Source organism: Paramisgurnus dabryanus, chromosome 19 (genome assembly GCF_030506205.2).
Source record: "Paramisgurnus dabryanus chromosome 19, PD_genome_1.1, whole genome shotgun sequence".
Lineage (NCBI taxonomy): Eukaryota > Metazoa > Chordata > Actinopteri > Cypriniformes > Cobitidae > Paramisgurnus > Paramisgurnus dabryanus.
The window spans coordinates 29664439-29692372 of record NC_133355.1 but is presented as its reverse complement, the minus strand read 5'-3'; the positions used below and the strand labels follow the sequence as shown (position 1 = coordinate 29692372).

General features: G+C 38.6%; 1 protein-coding gene across 4 annotated transcripts in view; it reads left to right on the top strand.

Moving 5' to 3' along the window:
• ptprua (protein tyrosine phosphatase receptor type Ua) overlaps positions 1-27934 on the top strand; it is a 354316-nt gene that overhangs the window by 250993 nt on the left and 75389 nt on the right. For 2 of the 4 annotated variants that reach the window (XM_073812654.1, XM_073812653.1), the window contains exons 14-16: positions 11067-11205; positions 11956-11985; positions 12376-12533. In XM_073812654.1, the coding sequence (XP_073668755.1) occupies positions 11067-11205; positions 11956-11985; positions 12376-12533 (327 nt within the window). Of the gene's footprint in view, positions 1-11066; positions 11206-11955; positions 11986-12372; positions 12534-27934 lie in introns of all 4 variants that reach the window. The other 2 variants (XM_065290946.2, XM_065290945.2) reach the window with 1 other exon arrangement.

Genomic DNA, 27934 nt, shown 5'->3' with positions numbered 1-27934 from the left:
GGCCCTTCCATCACTGCTTGCAGTTTTAATTATTATTATTCTTCTTTTTCTTCTTCTTCTTCTTCTTCTTCTTCTCCGAAATGGATCACATTTTTGAATGCCTAAACATACCCGAAAACTCATGAAAATTTGCACACGCGTCAGAAGTGGCGAAAATTTACATGTAGTATAGGCGTCAGAAGTGGGCGTGTAAAAATGGCTCGATAGCGCCACCTGCAAAATTTCAAGAGAACAGCCCCCCCACTACGAAAAACTTACAGATACGAAATTTAGTAGGATCATCTATTATTCCAAGACCTACAAAAAAGTCTCTTGGAGCTAAGCTCTAAACCCCACAGGAAGTCAGCCATTTTGAATTTTCTCTGTCATTTTTTGACATTTCCAAGCGTCGTACTTTAACGAACTCCTCCTAGAGATTTAATCCGATCATCATCATATTTGGTCAGTATCATCTAAAGGCCTTTGCGATGCTAAATTGCGGAGCTTTTGACTTTTCATTGGAGGGCGTGTCCGTGGCGGCCTGGCAAAGTGTAATGTTTCGCCATGAAACAGGAAGCTGATGTAATTCAGGCATACATTGTCCGATCTGCCCCTGACTTCACACGTTTGATAAGGGTCCAGGCCTGAACACATCAACATGGCATAATTCAGTTACACTCATAACGCCACCTAGAGGCAGCAGGAAATACCATGTTTGACGCTGTGACTTACTGCTCTTAGGTATTTAACCATATCAACATCATATTTCACCAGTGTAATCTCAAGACCTTGTGTGATGATAAAAAGCAACGACCTTGACTTTTCATTAAAGGGCGTGTCCGTGGCGGCCTGGCAAAGTATCGCTAAATGAATCGCATTTTGACAGGCTAAACAAGCTCAAAAAGTCATAAAACGTTGCACACACGTCAGAAGTGGCAAAAAATTACATGTGGCATAGGCGCCAGAAGTGGGCGTGCAGAAATGGCTCGATAGCGCCACCTGCAAAATTTCAAGAGAACAGCCCCGCCGCTACGAAAATCCTACAGATACGAAATTTGGTAGGGTCATATGTCACCCCAAGACCTACAAAAAAGTCTCTTGGAGCGAAGCTCTAAACCTCACAGGAAGTCAGCCATTTTGAATTTTTGCTGTGATTTCTGTGCAAATTTTGTCATTTCCAGGCTTCGTACTTTAACGAACTCCTCCTAGAGATTTTGTTAGATTGTCATCATATTTGGTCAATCTCATCTAAAGGCCTTTGAGATATTAAATTGCGGAGCTTTTGACTTTTCGTTGGAAGGTGTGTCCGTGGCGGCCTGACAAATTTCAGCGTTTTCGCCATGAAACAGGAAGTTGTTATAACCAAGGCATACAATGTCCAATCTGCCCCACACTTGACATGTTTGATAAGAGTCTTGGCCTGAACACATTTTAATGCCAATATTCAGCTTCAGTCCTAGCGCCACCTAGAGGTAGCAGGAAATGCCTTGTTTTACGCTGTGATTCACTGTTCTCAGAGATTTAATCAAATCATTATCATATCAGGTGAGACTGATCTTAAGCCCTTTGCGATGATAAATTGCGAAGATCTTGACTTTTCGTTGAAGGGCGTGTCCGTGGCGGCCTCGCAAAGAGTGATGTTTCGCCATTAGAAAGCTGTTGTAACTCAGGCATGCAATGTCCGACCTGTCACAGACATCATACGTTTGACAAGGGTCCTGGCCTCAACACATCAATGTTACAACAATCAATCACAATCATAGCGCCATCTGCTGCACAAAGGAGGTGTGGCACTTCAAAGTTCCTTTGAATATCCGCCTATATTTACCCACTGAAATTTCAATCCCCCTGGTTCATTGCTTTACTAAGGCCATAGAGTGGCGGTGCACATGCGTGCGAGGGCCCTTCCATCACTGCTTGCAGTTTTAATTATTATTATTATTTTTCTTTTTCTTCTCCGACTTCAGCGGGACTTTAGAGGGCCTAAACATACTCGAAAACTCATGAAATTTTGCAGAGATGTCAAGAGTGATGAAAATTTACATGTGGTGTAGGCTTTGGAATTAGGCGTGGGAAAATGGCTCTATAGCGCCACCTACAAATTTTCAACGAAGCAGCCCTCGGACTGTGTTTGACGTACAATTACGAAATTCGGTACCCTTCTGTAGCATGACAAGACCTACAAAAAAGTCTCTTGGAGTGAAGCCGTAAATCAAACAGGAAGTCAGCTATTCAGAGTTATTTTTGTGATTTGGGCGCAGTTTTTGTCATTTCCAGGCGTCATACTTTAACTAACTCCTCCTACAGTTTTCGTCGGATCATCTTCATATTTGGTGATTCTCATCTTAAGGCCTTTGTGATGCTAAATTGCGAAGGATTTGACTCTACATAAAAATTTGTGTCGGTTCTGGCCCGACAAAGTTTGATGTTTTCCAATGAAACAGAAAGTTGCTGGAACTCATGCATACAATGTCCGATCTGTCCCAAATTTCACATGATTGCTAAGAGTCCTGACCTGAACACATCTACATAACAATTTTCATTTATAGCCATAGCGCCACCAGCTGGCAACCTGAAGGAACATGTTTTAGCTCCACTTTCAAATATTGAATGAAGCAGCCCTTGGACTGTGTTTAACTTACATGTACGAATTTCGGTATGCTCATGTATTATTACAAGCCCTACAAAAAAGTCTCTTGGAGCAACGCCCTAAACCAAACAGGAAGTCAGCTATTTTGAATTATTTCTCAGATTTTGGCTCAGTTTTTCTCATTTCCAGCAGTCATGCTTTAACTAACTCCTCCTACAGTTTTAGTCGGATCATCTTCATATTTGGTGATTGTCATCTTAAGGCCTTTGTGATGCTAAATTGCGAAGGATTTGATTCTATATTAAAATTTGTGTCTGTTTCGGACAGCCAAAGTTTGATGTTTCGCTATGAAACAGGTTGCTGGAACTCAGGCATACAGTGTCCGATCTGTCCCAAACTTCACATGATTGCTAAGAGTCATGACCTGAACACATCTACATGTCAATAGTCACTTATGGTTATAGCGCCACCAGCTGGCAACAGGAAGTGACATGTTTACAATGATTATCCAATGTCTGATCTGTCCCTAACTTCACATGATTAATAAGAGTCCTGGACTGAACACATCTACATGTCAATAGTCACTTATGGTTATAGCGCCACCAGCTGACAACAGGAAGTGACATGTTTACACTGATTATGCAATGTCCGATCTTTCCCTAACTTCACATGATTAATAAGAGTCCTGGACTGAACACATCTACATGTCAATAGTCACCAGTGTTGGGCAAGTTACTAAAAAATTAGTAATTAGTTATAGTTACTAATTACTTCTTTTAAAAGTAACTGAATTACTCTACCGGATACTGTATATCAAAAGTAATTAGTTACTTAGAAAAGTAACTTTTAAGTTACTTTTATGTCTGCTTTTTAAATGTAAATATGAACAGTACTGAACAGTCAAACAGTAAAATGATATGGATGGGCTATTTTACACGTAAGACTCTAATATATCACATACTGTAGGAGCCTATTTTGCTTTAGATTCAACCTTTGAATATTTTTGTTAGAAATTATCTTAAAGGCGGAGTCCACGATGTTTGAAAAACGCGTTGGAAAAGGAGACGGGCCGACTACCAAAACACACTTATAGCCAATCAAATCAAATCAAATGCCGAGTTGCGTATGTGTGGGGCGGGTCTATCAAAAGAAGGTCTAGATTCTATTGGGGTAGGGGCGTGTTTGTTTAGGTGATTTCAAATGTCAACATTGGCTTTCAAACATCATGGACTCCGCCTTTAATATTTAAACTTAGTTTATTTATGTATATCATTTAGACCATTTAGACAAATGTTTACAAAAATATAAAATGTGTTAAAATTGTGTAGTGTCTCTTTAAAAATTTGGAGACAATTGTGTCAACATGTCAAATTTTCTAAAATAAATTATAATTTTTCTGATTTCATATTTATTTTAATAAGTTAGAAACGTCTCCGCTGTGTCCTGCTGACAGGCACGATGCGTGTGCAGCAGATGAGGCAAATTATGGGTCCTCCGAAGGTTAGACCGTCTCATTTCAGTTCTCTTCGCGAACTTCTGAGCGCCTTGAATGGGCAAGTGCTCACCTTTTATTGCATGCTTAGTAGGGTGCAGCACTTGAATTGGAACACAGCTTGTGAAGCTTGCCACAGGGACTGCGCTCTTTGGTCATATATTGTTTGTTTTCTGTTGGATTTAAATGATACACCGGATTAAAGGAAGATATTTATTCAGAAAACGGAGTAGGCTACGTGGATTGTTTTGTCGGACGGACACAGAGCGAGTGGATTGTTTTGTCAGATGGACACAGAGCGAGTGGATTTTTTGTTCGGATACGGAGAGACTGAAACTAAAACTAAAAGCGAGCTCACACATACTATGGAGTTTTAACACGGGTGTACACCGCAGTGTGAATATTTTAGTGGAAACAACAATCGCGGATCGTTCTCTTCCATGAAGCCGATGTAAACATCTAAGAATATATGATCATTTCTTAGATTTATTACCTTTGTGGACTACAAATGCAAGTTGATGTCATACTGCGATTGCTTGGTGAAGATAATTTACAAACATGAGACCGGATGGATTATGACTTGCGCACAATTTTTAAACAAAGGTATGTTGTCCCGTTTAGATTTTTCATGTTCATTCTATATGCACTGTCAGCTATGATGAAGTGTAATAAATCATTGCGCTGCCAACTACAGTCCTGCGACGTCAGATATGTCTTGTCTATTTTTTACAAAATAGAGTAACGCGCGTAACGAACTCATTTAAATTTCAGTAATTGTAATTGCGTTACTTGATTTAAAAAAATAGTGGAGTTACAGTAACGCGGTACTCCCATCACTGATAGTCACTTATGATGCCAATAGTCAGTTACGGTCATAGCGCCACCAGCTGGTAACAGGAAGTAACATGTTTACAATGATAATGCAATGTCGGATTTGTCCCAAACTTCACATGATTAATAAGAGTCCTGGACAGAACACATCTACGTGCCAATATTTACATGTAGTCACTCATACACACACACACTCGCTCACTCACTCTCTCTCTTTCATGCTATCTTACACGATGCTACCTCGCTGTCATTTGTAATTAGCAACAGGAAATGTGGCACATTATACTACACTTTTCAATGGTTCACCTATGTTTACATGCTTAAATGCCTATTTACTACTGTTCCCTTTCATTCTTCTCATGCCACGGCATGGCGGTGTCAGGTGTGCGAGGGCCCTTCCATCACTGCTTGCAGTTTTAATTTTCCTTGTGATTGTTGCCCTTTGAGTTCATATTCGCGCTATCCTAAGTTTCCAGTTGTAGAAACTATGGAAACATGAGTGGAAAATGCGGAAGTGGTGGTTAACATGCAACTGTTGTGCCTTGCAGCTTATTCATTATATATGAAATATACAGGTAAACAACTCCCATCGTTCCACTTTCCTTCATAACGTCATTAAGCTTTGCATTTCTTATTGTTTTATTGTGGAATAATGGCCTCTAGTCATGAAAATCCTCCATATTGTGCCTTTAAATGGGACATTTTATGAGACTTTTTTTAAGATGTCAAATCAATCTTTGGTGTCCCCAGAGTGAGTATGTGAAGTTTTAGCTCAAAATGCCATCTAGATAATTTATTATAACATGTAAAATTCCCACTTATAGAGGTCCCTGTAAATGCAATGAGCTGATGAAATGCAAACACTGATCGCCATAATGGTTGTTTATTGAAATTGAAACTCAATTGTATTATTGTAACAAGCAGTGTTGTTTTTGGCAGCCCTTTTAGTTTTAGTCTTTTGGACAAAAATGCTTTTAGTTTTAGTCACATTTTAGTCACTAATAAAGTTGTTAGTTTTAGTCAAGTTTTAGTTGACGAAAACACAAAAAGGTTTTAGTCAAGTTTTAGTCAATGAAACGCAAAAAGGTTTTAGTCAAGTTTAAGTCAATTTTAGTAAAAAAAAGTATTTTTAACAAATTTATTTAGGTTCAAAAGTGTGGTGTATTTAATACTATTAAAATGTGCATTAAGGTTGACCCTGAGGTCTTGCCGTTGTTTTAGTCGATGTGCCTTCTGCGCATGTCATAACAAAAAAGTTGAGCCTTATATACCCTCATGTTGAGTTTGTGTGTTATTACGCCTCGCTTATAAAGTTGAGAAACGCGTGCCTTGCCTTGCACCACAATAAGTATTGGAAATGGGCTTAGGTTTGACAAGTAGATAGATGTAAAACCTTAAGCTTACCATTAAATGTGTCACAAGCCGAATGTCGAGTAAAATTGAATGTATATGATATGTTAACAGCGTGACTTGTTAGTTACCTTTAAAAAATATTATTACACGGCTCTCTGGAATGCTTGATTCTGATTGGTCAGTTGAGACATTTGCAGGTTCGTTCTTTTCAAATAATAACCGCTCCAAAATAATAACGCATAGCCGGACTACTTGCACGAGTAAAATCGCTCCGCGCCAATAAAGATCAATAAAGATTACTGTCTGTTTGGCGCCATCTTGTGACAAACACTCGACAGACAAGACACAGACAGCTACTGAGACTGAACTTGACAAAATAGAGCATGACAGCTACGAAGCCAACACACAAAAAAATACAGAATGGGCATTAAAACTTCTCAAAGATTGGCTAAAAGAGAAAAAATGGAGACAGACAAGTATGAAGCTGAGGATCTTAATAAGGTATTACGATCATTATATGCATCTGTGCAAAGTTTCGCGGAAGGATAAAAATGTTAATTTAAAACAAATATGCCAATAAAATGTTTCAAATTCATATTCATGTCCAGTTTTTTTCTTATGTGGCAAGTAGCCGTGTAATAAGCGGGATAATGTAGAGGCAGCCGGTAGTTATTGGGAAATAAGCCCCTTCAGTGTGATACAAGACCCTCCGCTTCGCGTCGGGTCCTGATCACACTGTCGGGGCTTATTTCCCAATAACTACCGGCTGCCTCTACATTATCCCTTACTTAGCGTGATGAGCCTTCAGGTGCAGCTTGAGGTTGCTGGTATTCTTCCCACCTAGTTTGTGGCCACATTTACCGTCGTCTCCCAATATGCATTCCGTTTTTCTTTCTAATGGATTATACTGAAAGTATGTCCATAAATCATCTTGTCGTTTCCGTTTATTTAGCTATGCTAAAAGTGGTACCAACAGACCTGGAGATCAGCTAAATGGATTCCAAAACGGTAAAAATCAAATATTTAACTCTAGGGGAGCTGGAAAATGAGGCTATTTTCAAAAAAGTAGAATGTCCCTTTTAGGGAGTGTCTTGGGTGTATTTTGTGAACGTGAGCGTCTCTTTTATCATAAACGGTTTTGACGTGTGTGCAGTAGGCACTTATTTTGACAAAACACTTGATGCACATGGTTCACATGATGCAACAAACACATATTTTGAAAACACGAGCAACACACATGACACTCCGAACACATATTTTGAATGTCCGCCCCTCGGATGAGCAGTTACGGGACGCCACTGCTGAATGACCTATTGGTTTAACAAAACGAAGTTACCGGGTTGATCTTTTTCACATTTTCTAGGTTGATAGAACCACTGGGGACCCAATTATAGCACTTAAACATAGGAAAAGGTAGATTTTCATGATATGTCCCCTTTTAAACATTGACCAAGCATGTTGCTGTTCACCATTAGCATTTTATTTGCAAGTACTAGTTAGTTCATTATTTTTTATTGTTTATAAATGAATCTTTATTAAGTGCTTAAAGGAACACTTCACCCATTTGCATAAAGCTTTGTATAGTTAGAACCCCAGTCATGTTTTTGAATGGTCATGCATCATTTCCTCAGTTGCCGCTGAGACAGGAGAAATACAGATTTCAGTGTTGCACTTCCACCAAATTCTAAATGTATGTTACAATTCGACTACAAATATGACACACTTTCAGTAAAGATTAACTTTTCTATGGGTGAAATGCTCCTTTAAGAAAAACATGAAAATTGATTTGTTACTTTCATTACCTCTAAAAACATACAAGACTGTCCTACTTGCCACAGCCCGTATACATCCTGCCATCGCTCCTTGTTTTAACTGTTATATTGTTAGGTGTATGTATACATATGGCCTAACAGTAGAGGATTTTCTAGTTAACATTCCTGCCGCAGATAGCATAATGATGCATTTTCATTTCTGTGATTTTTTTCAAATGGCAATTTCTGCTGTTGGGAACGCTGCAGGGGTTCAGATTAATTTCATGCTGTTCACTGGAGCCGTCTGAAATTGACTGCTTTCAGACAGAGAGAAAATGGAGACCTACAAGACCAGAGAAACACATTTAAAATGGTCGCCAGTTTTAGTGTGTGACTCTCTCTCAAATTTGCAGCCAAGTCTCACTGAAATGTTGCCAGATTGGAGCCTGAATATGCAATGTGGATAAAATAAACTTTACGTGCCCTCTCCACAGAACATTTTCCCCCTTCGCTCTCTCCAAACAAATACTGTTAGTCTCATGACAAGCTTTTTATCATAATGGCTTATTGTAGTGGCCCATCTGTAGATCAAGAAATGAAAACTACAACTAGTGTTTCTTTCAACACAAGCACTGGTTCAGCACTGAGCTGGTGTAGAGGGGTTGTTTTGATGGATAGTAAATTTGGCATATTCAACTTTGGGACTCTGTATTTGATACAGTCTTCAGTATTGAGATGATGCCTAAATTGAAGTTGTTTTCAGTAAATAGGAAGCTTATTCTCTCTAAACATATCTATAAAAAGAAATGTTCAGTAATGCTGTTTGTAATAGGGTTGAAGTTCAATGTCAATCCATCCTGCACAGCTTTAAGATCTAACCGGTTGTCTTCTGTCACTGACCTGAGTCCAGTTTGTTGAAGTCCGGATGTATTTTAGGTTCAGCTCTTTCCCCTGTGGCTTGTTCATGGGCTGCTTGATGCTGATAAACCTTTTTTTCATCTCCATCCAACCCCTGTGATACCTTCAGCAGTAACATACAGTATAGTGAGCCAACGTTACCTGGCTAATATTCTGATCTTCTAATGCTCATCTGCTGTTTGAGATAACCTACTATTCTGAAATTAACAGCAGGGCTGGACGACACAAAATAATAAAAAAAAGATTTATCAATATATTTTTTACCATTTTAAGTTCAAGTATATTTAAAATGTTTACATAAATCAAATGAAATGCAGAAAAATATAGTAATTTATGATGAATTATTTTGCATTATTCAACATGTTTATATTTAATGAACAGCAGTATATTCCTACATACATGATATTTTGTATTAAACATTTTAAAGCTTTACAGTTTACTCGCGTGATAATTTTGTAATCATAAATATTCAATAAATACTTACATTACATTTTTAATGTTTTAGAAGATTCCTATTTGTTAATGGGGACATATTATGAAAATCTGACTTGTTTCCATGTTTAACTCCTTCCCCGCCATTAACTCTTTCACCGCTAGCGTTTTAAAAAAAAGTTGCCAGCCAGCGCCAGAGTTTTTCATGATTTTCACCAAAGTTGAATGCCTTCCAGAAAATGTTGTTCTTTAAATATATAAACATACAATTTACCAAATGAAAGAACAGACCCTCTGCTTTCAAACAAAAAAAAACGTTTCATCCTACCTTTAGTGGTTCTTTTGCAATCAGCTTTTGAATATGGGTAGGTTTCTGCAAAAACACCACATTTTGAGCAAAAAGCAGAGATAATTCCATTTTTGTGACGGACTTTTCATAGAGATCCCAGACACGTACATGCAGCAGCTTGCCATAGGGCAATACTTCCAGGTTTAAAAAGTTGCGGAAGGGCGCCACCTGGTGGATAATAGCGGTATTGCGGAAAGACGGAAAATCTCGTCATTGGCGGGGAAGCGTTTTCTCTTAATTGACGAGATATCTCGTCAATGGCGGGGAAAGAGTTAACGAGTTAACTCGTCAATTAAGAGAAAACGCTTTCCTGCCAATGACGAGTTTTTTTCGTCAATCCATACTTCCGCTATTATCCAGCAGGTGACGCTCTTACGCAACTTATAAACCTGGAAGTAGGCCTACTCCCTTAGGTTAAACTGTTCAAACTCTTTGTATGTTTTAAAGATCGCTCTGAATCTGATCTCTTTCAAAAGTCCTTCACAAAAATGCAATTATCTCAGCTTTTTGCTCAAAATCTTGTATTTTTGAAGAAACCTACCCATATTTGAGAGGTGATAAAAGAGAACAAATGAAGATAGGATGAAGCAGAGGGTCTGTTCTTTCATGTGATATATTATATGTGTATATAATTAAAGAAGAACATTTTCTAGAAGGCATTAAACTTTTGCGTAAATCATTAAAATGCTGGCGCTGGCTGGCAACTTAAAAAAAAAAATGCTGCCGGTTAAAGAGTTAAGTGCTCTAATTAGGTCCCCAGTGCTTCTATCAACCTAGACAACGTCAAAAAGCTAGTAGTAACTTTTCGGTAACAGCGCCGTTAAGTTTCAATTTCAACAAACCACCATTATGGCGATCAGTGTTTGCATTTCATTAGCTCATTTGCATTTAAAGGGACACAAAAGCAAATTTAAAGCAACACTATGTAGTTTTTTACCTTTAAATAATGTCTCTAAAATTATTTCAGTGATAGAACAACTTTTAACTGGACAAATTGTACTGTTGCTGCAACCTGAGCAGCCTCCTAGCTGCTACAAGCACACTCTGAAAGTGGCGGTGGAGGGTAAGAAAACACAGCCCCATCCCTCCCCCTGCCTGCAGAAGAGTGTCTGATACCAGGCACTGTTGCGCTTTTCAACCACATGGGGGAGCTGTAAGTCATTTTTACATGGAAACTACATAGTGTTGCTTTAACATGCTGTAATAAATTATGTATGGGGTATTTTGAGCGAAATCTTCACATACACACTCTGGGGACACCAAAGATTTATTTTACATCTTAAAAATGTTAAAATGTCCCCTTTTTGAACTTTCAGCAAAACTAGTCCTCGGTTCAGTGTCTCTATGATTTTCATTGCTTTAAACACATAGTGGCCTGTAAGGACCACAAGCGTGCTCTGGAGGTATCCCAGCATGCCGAGGACATGGGGTTGATCCTGGGAGCGTGTGCCGGAGGTCTGGTCGTTCTTATCCTACTGCTGGGAGCCATTGTGATTATTGTCAAGAAAGGGTGAGCGTGTGCACGCTTTCACATCTGATATTATTACAAAATCAGTACACACGCTGACAGTCAATAATGCAGCTCTCTGGAATGTTTGACTGTTTTCTAGTAAAGTGTTCAAATGTAAATCAAGGTAAATGTGTTAGAAACATGACTGTATATTCAAATGCTGTTCAGAAGTTTGGATGAGTAAGAATTACTGTGATTTCATAAATAATGCTGAGATTACGTTTTAAAATACTTTAAGTGAGCGGAAATAAAAAAAGCTTTTATTCTGTTGATAAACTAAATAACAGTCTGGAAAAGTGAATCCGACACTTAAACTTCACAGTTAAACTAACAGTTTTAAAGTGTGTCTTATCCGTTAAATTAATTTGTTTAGAGAGCAGTTCTTATTTACACTACAAGCGACTTCTCAAATCTGTTGTGTTCACACAACATGCAAACCTGTTAAATCTTGTTTTCTGAAAACTCATAAAGCTTATAAAGTCAACATTTATAGTACATTGCGTTCTCATGTGAATTACACAAGTGTTTAAAACCAATAAAATGTGTGATTCTCAAAAACATAATTTTCACCATGTGAATGCTAATATCCGAAATGGTTCAAACTCCAGTCAGAATCTTTGGCTTTATGTAAAAATGTACCCAATTGGCAGATTTTTTCCCTTCTTTTTATGAAATGTGTGTTAAAAAAGTGCCACCCCTATCTCACTCTTTCTTTCTCTCTTTCTTTCTCTCTCTTTCTATGCTCTTCAGAAGGGACATCTATGCGTACCCCTATTACCCGTAAGTCACTCCTCCATGAATTTCTATATTTTTTCCATAGTGCCTCACTAAGCCTCTGTTGTTTAGCATTGTAGCCGAACTCTAGAAAACCTGTAGAAATACCTAAGCAACCACTCAGAAAACCCTAGCAACCACATATCCACATGTCCCTTTTTGCCCCAACTCTGGGTTGAAAATAACCCAGCATTTTTTCGGGTGTAGCAACACCGAGAGTGGTGTGATTCCCACCGATAACACCCAACTCTCAAATTCTAAACACCTAGTTGCTATTATTTGTGATGGCATGTATCCCATAATTCCCCAGCATTAATGTATTCTCAGTTCTTCTCTCATGTGCACTGATCCTTTACTCTCTCTCAGTATTCTGATGTGTGTCATACTCCACAGCAGGAAGAAAGTGAACATCAACAAAGCGGTGATGACGTATCGTCAGGAGAAAAGCCGGAAGCTGGGCTCACTGGACTGCAGCACAACCGAACACAGCACCCTTCAGCAGGATGACCGAACCACACACACCTTTATAGATTCACATAACTGCACTGTACGGAGTGAGTACACACGCACACACACACACACACACACACAGTGTGATATTTTTGGTGGTGATTCGGTGAATGAATGGTTAAAGAGGCCCTTCCACATAAAACCGTTTTTACTTGTATTTTTTGATATGTGTTAGGTCCATATGTGTTTGTGTTGTGTCGTGAATGTGAAAATTAACTTCCACCTCATCTGTCAGCTCTGGCCACTGAAAAGAAATAAGCGGAGAAATCAGGTCAGTTAGAAAAGCTTATCAGTGTGACGTGGAACTGATCGAGGTCATTACTATTCATGAGCTCTTCAACTTGAGACCGCGCCCACATATTACGTGTAGTTGAGTTAGTTTTCATAACAGTTACAGCAAGGATGGCTAAACGTCAACCGTACCGTATTCGGGCCATTGTTTTTCGTCAAGAGACATCATTCCTATTAAACGAGGGAATCATAACAGTTGCTACATGTTTGGATGTTCAGAAGAACGCTGGATTTGAAGAGAGACCGTGATTAAAAAGCAATGCTCCTCCATCAATATTGGATCCGGACAGAATGGCGCAGCTTATGTGAGTAAAACACTTTAGTACTATGTGTCACTGTGGCGGCTGGTGTTTTCTCTTCCGAGGGACGCGAATTCATGCTGCACACGCTTTGAATAGGTTTATGATAAAAGACACGCGTGTTTGGGTGAGTAAAACTAAAACACTTTAGTACTATGTGTTATCAGTTGTGGCCAGGATTTCTCTTCAGAGGGACGCGATTCACGCGAATTCATGATGCACACGCATCAAATGTAATAAAAGTTTGTGCGTTCGTTACACGCGCGTCGAAGGGTTTATGTAAAAGACGCTTGTGTGTGTGTGTGTGTGTGTGTGTGTGTGTGTGTGTGTGTGTGTGTGTGTTTGTGTGTGTTTTTTTGTGCGTGGGTTTACGATAAAAGACACGTGTGTGTGTGTTTGGGTGTGTGTTTTTGTGCGTGGGTTTACGATAAAAGACACGCGTGTGTGTGTCAAAAGGGTTTATGATAATGTGTGTAAGAAAGACACTCGCTGCGTCCCAAACCGCCTACTTCCATACTATATAGTAGGCAAAGAGTACGAGAAGTAGTGCTTTTTGCCTATTAAATAGTATGGAAGTATGCTGTTCGGGACGCAGCCACTGTGTCTTAAGACACTCACTTAACATTAAACTGACGATAAAAGACACGTGTGTGTGTGTCAAAAGGGTTTATGATTGTGTGTAAGAAAGACACTGTGTCTTAAGACACTCACTTAACATTAAACTGATTATGTTGGCTTGAGAAAGCCAACATACTGTTGTTGCACTTAAACTTATTATTATTCTTTTTCTTCTGAGACTAAAATTTCTAACTCTAACTCGTCCTAGAGCTTTCAAGCTACAGCCATCAAACTTTGGACAGACTTTCGGTCTGATCTGACGAGGTGTGCTATATCTTTTCTAACTGATGGGACCTTCCGAATTCCTAAACGGGGCGCTGAAACACCCCAAAATTTCCATTGACTTAACATTGAGACAAACTTTGACGGGTCAAAGCTGCGAGTGAGAAACTTGTAGAAACTTGTGGCTTACCACATTTAAGGAGGCTGACAGGCTGTGTAAGAACATACCTCACAATGGGGTGTAAGCTGTACCCCTGGGGTGTAAGAGGCCCCCAAATTTTCCCATTGACTTATAATGGGGCAGGAAACATGCCCATAAAAGGGAAAAAAAGCGTCCCAGATGGAATATCTTTACTTTAGAGTGTCTTAGAGACATGGGGGTGGGCTCATTTTACTCAAGCATCCAATCAGTCTCTTAGGATCACCCCAGAAATATTAAGCCACGCCCCTAGCAACAATTTTGGGTACCCTAGCAACATCTCCCATAGACTACCATTATAAAAAGCCCAGATGGATATCTTTGCACCAGAGTGTCATAGAGACATAGGGGTGGGCTCATTTTACTCAGGCATCCAATCAGTCTCTTAGGATTCTTATTGAGGTATTAAGCCACGCCCCTAGCAACAAAATATGAAGACCCTAGCAACGGAATAAACAAAGCCTTATATCTCCGCTTCAGAACATCATAGAGACACGGGGGTTGGACCGTTTTACTTGTGGCTTGAAGTGTGATCATTATGGGATGCCAATTTTCTCCCTAGCAACCAAACTTAGTACCCTAGCAACGGAATAAACAAAGCCTTATATCTCCGCATCAGAACATTGTAGAGACACGGGGGTTGGACCGTTTAACTTGTGGCTTGAAGGGTGATCATTATGGGATGCCAATTTTCTCCCTAGCAACCAAACTTAGTACCCTAGCAACGCAATAAATGTTAGCTTCATGCTAGCTTCTTGCTAATCATGCTAGCTTCATGCTAGCTTCATGCTAATCATGCTAACATCATGCTAGCTTCATGCTAATCATGCTAACTTCATGCTAGCTTCATGCTAATCATGCTAACTTCATGCTAGCTTCATGCTAATCATGCTAACATCATGCTAGCTTCATGCTAATCATGCTAGCATCATGCTAGCTTCATGCTAATCATACTAGCATCATGCTAACATCATGCTAGCTTCATGCTAATCATGCTAACTTCATGCTAGCTTCATGCTAATCATGCTAACTTCATGCTAGCTTCATGCTAATCATGCTAACATCATGCTAGCTTCATGCTAATCATGCTAGCATCATGCTAGCTTCATGCTAATCATGCTAGCATCATGCTAGCTTCATGCTAATCATGCTAGCATCATGCTAGCTTCATGCTAATCATGCTAGCATCATGCTAGCTTCATGCTAATCATGCTAGCATCATGCTAGCTCCATGCTAATAATGCTAGCATCATGCTAGCTTCATGCTAATCATGCTAGCATCATGCTAGCTTCATGCTAATCATGCTAGCATCATGCTAGCTTCATGCTAATCATGCTAGCATCATGCTAGCTTCATGCTAATCATGCTAGCATCATGCTAGCTTCATGCTAATCATGCTAACATCATGTTAGCATCATACTAGCTTCATGTTAATCATGCTAGCTTCATGCTAGCTTCATGCTAATCATGCTAACATCATGCTAGCTTCATGCTTATCATGCTAGCTTCATGCTAATCATGCTAGCATCAAGCTAGCTTCATTCTAATCATGCTAGCATCATGCTAGCTTCATGCTAATCATGCTAACATCTTGCTAGCTTCATGGTAAATCATGCTACCTTCATACTTAAACATACTAACAGCCAGATAGCCTACTAAACTAAACTTATGTCAAACCGTTTTAAACGTTCAGGCTACGCTTTCTCAAGCCAACATAAAGTTTGTCTTCAAACTTTACTATCTAGTTATTCTTTTTCTTCTGAGACTAAAATTTCTAACTCTAACTCGTCCTAGAGCTTTCAAGCTACAGCCATCAAACTTTGGACAGACTTTCGGTCTGATCTGACGAGGTGTGCTATATCTTTTCTAACTGATGGGACCTTCCGAATTCCTAAACGGGGCGCTGAAACACCCCAAAATTTCCATTGACTTAACATTGAGACAAACTTTGACGGGTCATAGCTGCGAGTGAGAAACTTGTAGAAACTTGTGGCTTACCACATTAAAGGAGGCTGACAGGCTGTGTAAGAACATACCTCACAATGGGGTGTAAGCTGAACCCCTGGGGTGTAAGAGGCCTCCAAAATTTCCCATTGACTTATAATGGGGCAGGAAACATGCCCATAAAAGGGAATAAAAGCATCCCAGATGGAATATCTTCACTTTAGAGTGTCTTAGAGACATGGGGGTGGGCTCATTTTACTCAAGCATCCAATCAGTCTCTTAGGATCACCCCAGAGCTATTAAGCCACGCCCCTAGCAACAATTTTGGGTACCCTAGCAACATCTCCCATAGACTACCATTATAAAAAGCCCAGATGGATATCTTTGCACCAGAGTGTCATAGAGACATAGGGGTGGGCTCATTTTACTCAGGCATCCAATCAGTCTCTTAGGATTCTTATTGAGGTATTAAGCCACGCCCCTAGCAACAAAATATGAAGACCCTAGCAACATAATAAACAAAGCCTTATATCTCTGGATCCGAACATCGTAGAGACACAGGGGTTGGACCGTTTTACTTGTGGCTTGAAGTGTAATCATTATGGGATGGCAATTTTCTCCCTAGCAACCAAACTTAGTACCCTAGCAACGGAATAAACAAAGCCTTATTTCTCCGCTTCAGAACATCGTAGAGACACAGGGGTTGGACCGTTTTACTTGTGGCTTGAAGTGTGATCATTATGGGATGCCAATTTTCTCCCTAGCAACCAAACTTAGTACCCTAGCAACAGAATAAACAAAGCCTTATATCTCCGCATCAGAACATCATAGAGACACGGGGGCTGGACCGTTTTACTTGTGGCTTGAAGTGTAATCATTATGGGATGGCAATTTTATCCCTAGCAACCAAACTTAGTACCCTAGCAACGGAATAAACAAAGCCTTATTTCTCCGCTTCAGAACATCTTAGAGACACGGGGGTTTGACCGTTTTACTTGTGGCTTGAAGGTTGATCATTATGGGATGCCAATTTTCTCCCTAGCAACCAAACTTAGTACCCTAGCAACAGAATAAACAAAGCCTTATATCTCCGCATCAGAACATCATAGAGACACGGGGGCTGGACCGTTTTACTTGTGGCTTGAAGGTTGATCATTATGGGATGGCAATTTTATCCCTAGCAACCAAACTTAGTACCCTAGCAACGGAATAAACAAAGCCTTATATCTCCGCTTCAGAACATCATAGAGACACGGGGGCTGGACCGTTTTACTTGTGGCTTGAAGTGTGATCATTATGGGATGCCAATTTTCTCCCTAGCAACCAAACTTAGTACCCTAGCAACAGAATAAACAAAGCCTTATATCTCCGCATCAGAACATCGTAGAGACACGGGGGTTGGACCGTTTTACTTGTGGCTTGAAGGGTGATCATTATGGGATTCCAATTTTCTCCCTAGCAACCAAACTTAGTACCCTAGCAACGCAATAAATGTTAGCTTCATGCTAGCTTCCTGCTAATCATGCTAGCTTCATGCTAGCTTCATGTTTATCATGCTAGCTTCATGCTAATCATGCTAACTTCATGCTAGCTTCATGCTAATCATGCTAGCATCATGCTAGCTTCATGCTAATCATGCTAGCATCATGCTAGCTTCATGCTAATCATGCTAGCATCATGCTAGCTTCATGCTAATCATGCTAGCTTCATGCTAACTTCATGCTAATCATGCTAGCTTCATGCTAATCATGCTAGCATCATGCTAGCTTCATGCTAATCATGATAGCATCATGCTAGCTTCATGCTAATCATGCTAGCATCATGCTAGCTTTATGCTAATCATGCTAGCATCATGCTAGCTTCATGCTAATCATGCTAGCATCATGCTAGCTTCATGCTAATCATGCTAGCATCATGCTAGCTTCATGCTAACCATGCTAGCATCATGCTAGCTTCATGCTAATCATGCTAGAATCATGCTAGCTTCATGCTAATCATGCTAACATCATGCTAGCTTCATGCTAATCATGCTAGCATCATGCTAGCTTCATGCTAATCATGCTAGCATCATGCTAGCTTTATGCTAATCATTCTATCATCATGCTAGCCTTATGTTAATCATGTTATCATCATGCTAATTTCATGCTAATCATGTTAACATCATGCTAGCTTCATGTTAAATTATGCTAGCTTCATGCTAACTTCATGCTAAATCGTGTAAGCATCATGCTAGCTTAATGTTAAATCATGCTAGCTTCATGCTAAATCATGTTCGCTTCATGTTAAATCATGCTAGCTTTATCTTAAATCATGATAGCTTCATGCTAAGTTGTCAAACTCTACTCTCAGACTAGGCTTTCTCAAGCCAACATAAAGTTTGTTCCGACGAACTTTTCTATCTAGTTACACATGAGGTTAAATTGAAAGTTAGTTTGAACGAAAAACTGTTATCCAATCATAGCAGTGGGCGTTTACTTCCAAGTCGTCAATGCAGCCCGCCCATTAAAACGGATCATTTCTCTAACCAGCCTCAAAATCAGGGTAGAAAATGGCCTATTACTTATTGCTGTGTCTTGCAACATTGCAAAAAGTGTTCCTTTACATTATAAAACAGTATACAGTAGTGATGCACCGATGTATCGGCCGCCGATATTTATCAGCCGATTTTTGATGGATTTGAAACCATCGGCAAAAGCACGAGTAAGGCCGATACCGATTGTTTATTAATTAACTGTATAAAGAAATCCATTTTTATGTAAAAAATAAGTTAATGTCGTTAATAAAATAAATGCTGAATAGCAAAAACCACCTTTGAAGGTTGTCATGTTGTCTCATTATATTTGTTTTAGCTTAATTTGTGCCTCTCGTATTATGTTGGTCAGTTGAATGTTAATTAGAACCAATCCATGTTCAGTAAAAATAATTTGATGCAGAAATAAACTAGCTTATAGACCAGCTGTATAGTATTGTATACAAGTGTTTAATATTGGTATCGGCATCGGCCAGAAGTTGTCTGTTTAAATCGGTATCGGCCCAAAAAATCCTAGCGGTGCATCCCTAGTATACAGTTATGTTATTACTACTGTATTATAACTATAAGCATACTATTAACTGTTTTATAAAACAGACAGACAAATCAGACAGTCTGATATGGATTAGGACGTGTCCTGCTCTTTATTTTCACATTCATCACACGCTTGCAACGCCGTCCAGCCTACTGATAATCACTAAAATATGTTTGGCATAGTATTAACTTTAAAAACAAGATCACTACTACTTAACTGTTTTCTGATATGAAAAAAAGTTCACAAACCTGTTAATAATGTTATTGTTTGTGATTTAGCCAGAGGTCACAGTTTAGTTGTGCACACTCTCAAAACAGAGCAAGTAATTATTTAACTTAATTAAAGCTGTGGTTGAATGCACATCCACCCCATGTGTTTTGTGTCCTTGTGCTGTCTGTTACACTGTACTCATCTAAATCTGCTTTTGTGCCAATTAAATGCCATCTGACCTCTCTGCGCGTAATGTGTACAGCAGAATCTGTTTGGTCTTGATTCAAAGGTTTATAAAAATGCATGTGTACACAACAGAGTTACTGTCAAGACTACACTAGCCAGTCCCTCCAGTTTTTCTCAAAATCAGCCAATTATCGAATTTTTTGTGATCCTGCATAATTTCTCATTTCATTGCAAAATAATTGTAAAAAAAAATGAAATATCTCTTAAAAGTAAATGAAATGATCTAATATTTTGTCATGACACGTGGCAGACAACTTTGCAAACATTTTTTGCTTTATTTTTACTTTTATTTTTATCTCCTTCTAGCACGCACCACGCTATAGTACAGTATGTATGTTGACTCATTTTTCCTATTATCATTTGTTTCTCTGTTCTTATTTTATCACTGACCGTTTACTTGATTATTTACTTAAGAACTTGCTCATTTAATTTAATTTAAAGGGATAGTTCATCCAAAATATTACAGCCGCAAAATCTGTCATTTTAATACTGTGTCTTAAGAACTAGTCTGGGGTGCGTTTCCTAAAAGCATCATTGCTAACTAAGTTAGCAACATTGTTGGTTGCAATGCAATTTCTCATTCAAAACAAACTAAGTTGCTAACAGGTTAGCAACGATGCTTTTGGGAAACGCACCCCTGACCAACTAGCAATTAGTTAGTGCTAAACAGTCTTACTTTATGGATTCAAATCTAACTTTTTATGTACAAAACTGACTTAAAGTTATGACCAGTGGCCGGTTGCATAAACTGCTTAGACTACTCATAATTTTTTTTCTGTAAGACTGGTAATAACTTTTTTAAGTCCGCTTTAACTCTTTCCCCCTCATTAATGAGTTATCTTGTCAATTAAGAGAAAACATTTGAATGAAAACAACGTGTTCCTGATGAGTTTTTATGGCAATCTGTAATACCGCGATTGTCCACCCAATTTATAAAAAACTGAAGCAAAAAAAATATTAATTTTACGCTCCATGTATGCTTTAAAAGAATTCTATTTTTGAAGAAAAATACTCATATTTTAGAGTTTATAAGTAGAGAAAAAATATACATAGGACGAAAAGTTTTTTTTCCGTTTTGTTTGCAACTTAAAAAAAAGGCTGATGGGGAATGAGTAAATAAAATGAAGATTGGCCTAATTTGAAGCCAAAAAGAAAGACACAATTAGTTTCTCAGATTAGTTTTTAAGGGAGCTTTCATACCTGTCTTATTTAGTTCGGTTGAACCGTAGAGTTCGATATGTCACTTGGTGAAGTTCGTTTGGGAAGGTGAGAAGGCAGCAATCGAACTTGGGTCTGCACCAAAAGTGGGCCAAACAAGTGAACTGAGACCTCCTTGAAGAGGTGGTCTCGGTATGCTTTCAAACGAACTCTGGAGCGGTTTGTTTGTGATGAGAACGCGATCCGAAATCCAACAGACCCAACTGCAAAAAGGACTGCTATTTTTTATACTAAAACAGCTGCTGTAGTCAGCTGCGCTGTATATTATGAGATAAGGAAGTGTTTGTTGACAGTTTCTATTGGCAATGTTAGCACAATGGCAGGTCGCAGACATACCTGGAGTTGCGAGGAGCCTCATAGAAATTTATTAATAATAATAATAATAATAATACATTTTATTTATACTGCACTTTTCATCATAGATCTCAAAGTGCAACAGGTTAAAAACATTGAAAATTAGCAGTTTAAGGTAAAAGAAAAAATATCAAGTTTAAAAACACATCCAAGGAGAACCAAAAGTTTTGCTAAAAAGAAATGTCTTAAAAACTGTGGATTGTGGTGCCCTTAAGGTGTCAGAGAGGGGATTCCATAGACGTGGGGCAGCAGCACAGAAAGCCCTATCTCCCATGGTCCTGAGTCTAGTTCTGGGTATGTGAAGGAGGTTTGAGCGAGTGGAGCGGAGGGAGCGTGTTGTGTTTTGTGGGTTGATAATTTCTTTGAGGTAGGGAGGGGGGCATGTCCATGGATACATTGGTGTGTGAGAAGGGAAAACTTGTACTCAATCCTGGAGGAGATGGGAAGCCAGTGGAGTGAGTGGAGAGTGGGGGGTAATATGCTCATGTTTCCGCACTCTTATCAGGATCCTAGCTGCAGAGTTTTGGATGTACTGACGCCTCTGCACACTCTTGGAAGGGATCCCAGTGAGAAGTATGTTACAGTAGTCCAATCTGGTGGAGACAAAAGCATATGAGAGGAAAAGAATGGGGCGGAGTTTGGAAATGTTACGGAGGTGGTAGAAGGAGGTCTTGCAGAGGTGATTTATATGGGCTTCAAAGAAGAGTAAGGAGTCCATTTTTACACCAAGATTTGTGACTGTTGATGAGAAGGGGATGTTGGAGCAGGAAAAGGTGATGCTGGTTATGGATGATGATTTGGTCTGGTGAGGGGTGCCAATCACGATGGTTTTGGAGCTGTTTTGTTGGAGGAAGTAATGTTCCATCCATACCTTTATCTCATTCAGACAGGTGGTAGAGATGCGCGGTTGGCGGTTACAGCCGCGGACTCCGCGGATAAACCGCGGATCGGGCGGATGACGTGACGAAAAATAATATTTTAATTAAATTCGGGCGGTTGGCGGATCGACTGCTTGTTATTAGCTTTGTCCTTCAAAGCATGCGACCTTAAAGGTGAGCACTCTGTCTTTCAAGGTGGCAGCCTCAGAAGTCCGCGAAGAGAACTGAAATGAGACGGTCTAGCCTTCTGAGGATCCATAATTTGGGTCACCTGTTGCACGCGCCCCCAGTAGCGCCCATCGCGCCTGTCAGCAATAAACAGCGGAGACATTTCTGACTTATTAAAATAAACATGTAATCAGAAAAATATGAATTTATTTTAGAAAATATGACACATTGATGTAGATTAAACTATTCAACAACAGTATATCAAATAAACAACCTTAGAAATATACACAACATAAACCGAATAATATTAACACAAAACATAACTTATAATACTAAAACAGTGACAAGAAAAAGTTTTCTAAATACACTTTTATTTAATAAAGGTTTTAATTGTTTGGGAAAGCCTCGGCTGTTAAGGATCCATTCGTTCTATCATTAACAGCGCGGAGAAATGAGGACGCATTTTGACACAGCTCTTATCAACGCCGGCGAAGGAGGTACGTGGCAAATAAAAAAAAATGAGAATTAAAAACAAAGGAAATAAAAGGTCAGAAAAAGGTTGCCTGGAATAAGTTTTACAAAGTGGTAAATCAGGATGACACCAGTGCAGACTATGTAGCCTAATTTGTGCGTTTAATTTAGGCTATTTATTTATTTATTTTTGTCCCATGTCATGTGCGCCGATCGGAGACTGGTCTTTATGATTTAATAAGAAAGCATTCAAGTGAACATTACTAAACGAACTTGAAGCAAAAATTAATTTCAGCAAATGCAAACTTCAATCAAACATAGTAAGAGGTGAAGTATTGCTTTGGCCTACAGAAATGCTTATTGCATTAATTTTTAAATGTGTGCGAGGTCCGTGCACGTCCTCCGCTAGCATTCAGCAGAAATTGCTAAAATTGCTAAAAGCGCAAGCGGCTAAACGAGCATTAAATATTAATGACGTTGAGTTTATTGTTTTTATTAATTTATATTCACAAAACTTATCAACAAAACATCGATTAAAATTAAGATACAAATTATCTGAAACGAAATTCATTTTAAAGTAGAAAACAAAACTTAAATTAAACTCGAAAATAATGTCTGACTCATTACAATTCTCCCTTCATATTGGCCTTTACAACGCCCTATATGGCGTTTAAAATTACAGTCTATCTTTCTTAATAAGCTAACTAAATTTAAACAAAACATAAACACATTACAACAATATTCAAACCCAACAATACTCAAACATAAATATAAAATAGACATTATCTATGATGATACATGTTAAAACAATCCGATATAGCGTGTATAATAGCTGGTTGGTAGATGTTTACTATTTTTGTCAAAACCTCCGTTGCACACCTCCATTTACCTGAATAAAATAATTTTTACATTGAAAATGATGCGCTGTCATGTTAACATCAGCTGTTCGTTCACATAAGACTCCATCTACATTTACACTCAGCGCAACGTCTGAGTTCTCAAACTAAAACAGGGTCTGCAGCGTTGACGAACGAATCCGTTTATGAGGGTCGAAAACGGTGATGTAGTGGAGATGAAAGGCGTAAACGTAGCAAAAGTAACGCGTATTAAAGGATAAACGCATTAATGTAAACATAGCCTGAGTTCACTGCTTATATTCTAGGGCTTTCTAGTCTCGTGGCTATCATCAGCAGCGGCTGTCATCAGCAGCGCCTTGCATCGCCCAGTCAGCGGATGGCGGGCGGGTGCGGTTTTGAAAACTGGTCAGAAACGTTGGTGCAGATGGATGGCGGACGGATGATGAGTTTTGTGATGCGGTTGCGGATGAAATAATAGCCCATCCGCGCATCTCTAACAGGTGGTAAGTTTTGATGGGGATGACTGTGTGGATGGGGTTGCAGCTGTGGCATTTACATAGAGCTGTGTGTCTGAAGCATAACAGTTGAATGAAAAGTTTGTGACATCTAATGATTTGGCCAAGGGGGGTGAGGTAGAGGATTTTTTTATTTTATTTTTTATTTAACCTTTATTTAACCAGGTAGGCACATTGAGAACAATTTCTCATTTAAAACAGGGACCTGGCCAAGATAAAGTGCCAAGTGCAAAAACAATACAGTGTAAATCTTCAAAAATTGACTCGTTATTGGCATATGACTACTACAGTATAAGTAATCTGAGATAAAGTGACAGTGCAAAATTTCATTAGCACAAATTAGCATGATGACCAAACTATGGATAAAACATGGACAAAATATATCCAAAATACTTAAAACACAGACTTGTGGGCCATCTCAGAGATATTTGCCTCCAGATCTTACGGCAGTTTTCATCCAACATGATGTATTTTTCTGGAAATAAATTGGATTATAAAACTTATCTCAGATCATTCTCATAAAATATGCACATACAAAAACCCCATACAGGCAAACCAAATCAGGGATGCGGGTGAAAATATGGAAAATAGTAAGCAACCAAAAAATGGAATGGCCAAAGTTTCAAGCTTCAAGGATTTCGGTAACCCGTTCCAGTCATTAGCAGCAGCTGACTGGAAGGAGAAATTACCAAAGGAGGTACAGTCTTTCATGACAACCAAGGAAATAAACCTTCTTGAACGCAGATTGAAAGAAGGAGAGGCTAGAAATTAAAAACCTTAAATAAAATGGGTTTTTGCCTAGGAGAGTTTTATAAATGAAACAATACCAGTGTATTTGTCGACAAATGTGAAGTGAAGGCCATCAGATTAATGCACAAAGTTTGCAGTGATGACTATTGTATGGGGCATTGATGACAAAACGGATGGCACTATGATATACTACATCCAGTTTTCTAAGAAGAGTGTTTGTGGCAGATCTGTAAATCACGTTACAAAAGTTTAATATAGGGAGGATTGCCATTTTCACAAGGGCATGTTTAGCAGGAGGCCTTATTATGAAAAAGAAAGCCAATCCTAGATTTTATTTTCGATTGGAGATGATTGATATTGGTTTGGAAGGAAAGTGAAGAGTCTAGCCAAATCCCTACATATTTATTATTGAAAAAAGGATGGGCCCAAGAACTGACCCCTGGGGAACACCGCAGGTGACTATGTGTGGTTTTGATTTGGAGTGACCCAGAAAGATGTATTCTGTCTGGTTTGTGAAGTATAATTTGAACCAACTGAGAGCAGTGCCATTGAGTCCAGTGTTACAGTGGAGCCAGTTTAAAAGAATATCATGGTTGACAGTATCAAATGCTGCAGAATGGTCCTGGAGGATGACGAGGGAGAGCCACCATCAGATGATATGAAGACGTTGTTTGTGACTATGACAATTTGGTGGCTTCACCAAATGACAGCATTTTGGTTTGTTTCAACTGGTGCGGACCAGAGCAATCAGTGTGGTGTGAAAAAGAACTAAAACCTAAAAAGCTACAATGTATCATTTTTTGCCTGTGGTCCAGACCAAATGAACCGAACTACAGATGTGAAAGCACCCTAAGACTCAGAGCAGTACCAGACCGCATAAGACCCAAAACCATACCAGACCTTTTAGAAATAAAAGAAGATCTTAAGACATTTGTGATACACACATTGTATTGTAATATTAGATAATAGATGAACAATTATCTGTTTATCTTCTCCATCAGTCATTGTTTGCATATGGATCACTATAATCTACCTTCATGTATCACTGATCTTACCACTCATTTGAGAGTGTTGAGTACGTGTCCTTATTCAACCTCTGGAACAGATGAGATTTGCACTGTCTCTGTCTGTTTCTCCAGATGTCTGTGCTTATGTTGTGTTTGAGCTGATCTGTTCTCTTCTGTAATGCATACAGGACAGTAATCTTACTATGACTTTAAAATATCTGTGAAGGCACAAAGCATGAAGCATGTACAATACCAGACAATACAACAAGAGAACTTATTTTCCAATGACCTTGTCCCTTAAGCAGTGGGACTTGAAGGTTGGCTGTTCACTAATAGCTTATAGTCCACCGACAATACAAACAAGACCCTGGGAAAAAGTAAACAATTTAAAGGGATCAACACAGTCATTAGACAAGTTGTTAAAGACCTGGGCTACAAAACTAATGGCTGCTGGTTTCCTACAAATAAATGCCTTTCGTTTATAATGCACTTTTCTTAGAAACAAAAAACAACTACTGAAAGCAATCCAGAAGTTAATTAACAACAACCTTAAATAAATGGCTCCTAATTGACATTTTAAAGTGTCACAAAACTGATGCATTTCTGATGGTAAGGAGTACAATCCATAACTTGAGAGCTTTAAATGAAAAAGCTTTTCCTCAAAGTCTTAAGTTTACAAGAAGGCTGCTGAAGTAAAAGAGAGTTAGCAGTGAAGGAGTGTATGGATGGAGTATTAAAATCACAGAGGTATGCTGCAGTGGCATTACTAGCAACCCAAAATCTTTGCCCAGCCCCTCTAAAAGGATGTGATTTGTTCTACAACCTGTACACAAATTCATGATCACTCTAGTCCCCTTTAAATTTCATAAAAAAACGTTTGCATGCTTCGACTCCACCCCGTCTTTTAGTCTGCGTTATTTAAAGTATTTTTGAACAGATGACATTTGTATCTGTGTAGTTCTTTAATATAAAAACTTTTAACATAATGTGGTGTGGAAGCAATAACATTCATTGAAAAAAGTGTTCACCCCTTGTTTATATTTAGCCAAGATCATACTTTTAAAAATCATATCATGTTTGGTCATATTATGTTGACATTTTTTCATTTTTAATTCTAAACATATTGTGGATGTGGCATAGAAAATGCAGTTATGCACACGCAGAATATATAAACTCATTCCCCGCCAGCCTTTTTGCAAAAAGTTGCCCGCCAGGATTTTTTGTGATTTTTACAAAATCTTTATTTTTATATTCTATAAATATATAAACATACACATGTATCAAATGAAAGAACAGACCCTCTGCTTTCAAACAAACAAAATGTGAAAAAAACACTTTCATCGTTTCATCCTATCTTTATTTGTTTTCTTATTATAGCCTCTTAAATATGGGTAGGTTTCTTCAAATATACAAAATTTTGAGCAAAAAGGAATTTTGTTAGAGATCAGATTCAAATGATTATCAAAACATACTTAGGTTTAAAATGTTGTTAAATTAGTTTTTGATTCAGTTTTTTTTTTTGTTAAATTGGGTAAGAGCGCCATCTGTAGATATTAGAGGAATAACAGATATCCATAAAAACTTGTCAGGAAAGCATCATTGGAAGGGAAATGTTTTCTCTTAATTGACGAGATAAATTGTCAATGGCAGTGAATAAGTTAAAGGCAGTAAGTACAGAAAGGTAAATGTACACAAACTGTATAGACGGTTTCAGCAGTAACAACATAAACAAGCGTCTTTCGTGGTCAACATGTAACTTCCTGTAAACTCCTAACGCTAAGAATAAATAGCAACAAAGTCCTTTTAAAGTAGTTTATTTATATAACAAGCAAAATCAACAACACGTAGATTACCTAGAAAAACAAAACCTTTGTTATTTTCGACGAGGTATTTGTTCAAGAGCTCAGTTAAGGAACTAGACCATTAAACAAACAGAAACCGAAGTAAAATTATGACCAGATGCGTTATCGCGTCCGATGAAACCATCTATTCCCATCTTTTTAATGCAGTGAGATATAATATTTAAACTAGGGCTGCAACGAGTCGATAAAATCGATAATAATCGAATATCATAGTTCCTAGAATTCATTATGGATTAATTTGTCTGTGACGTACAATACAATGCGAGCTCT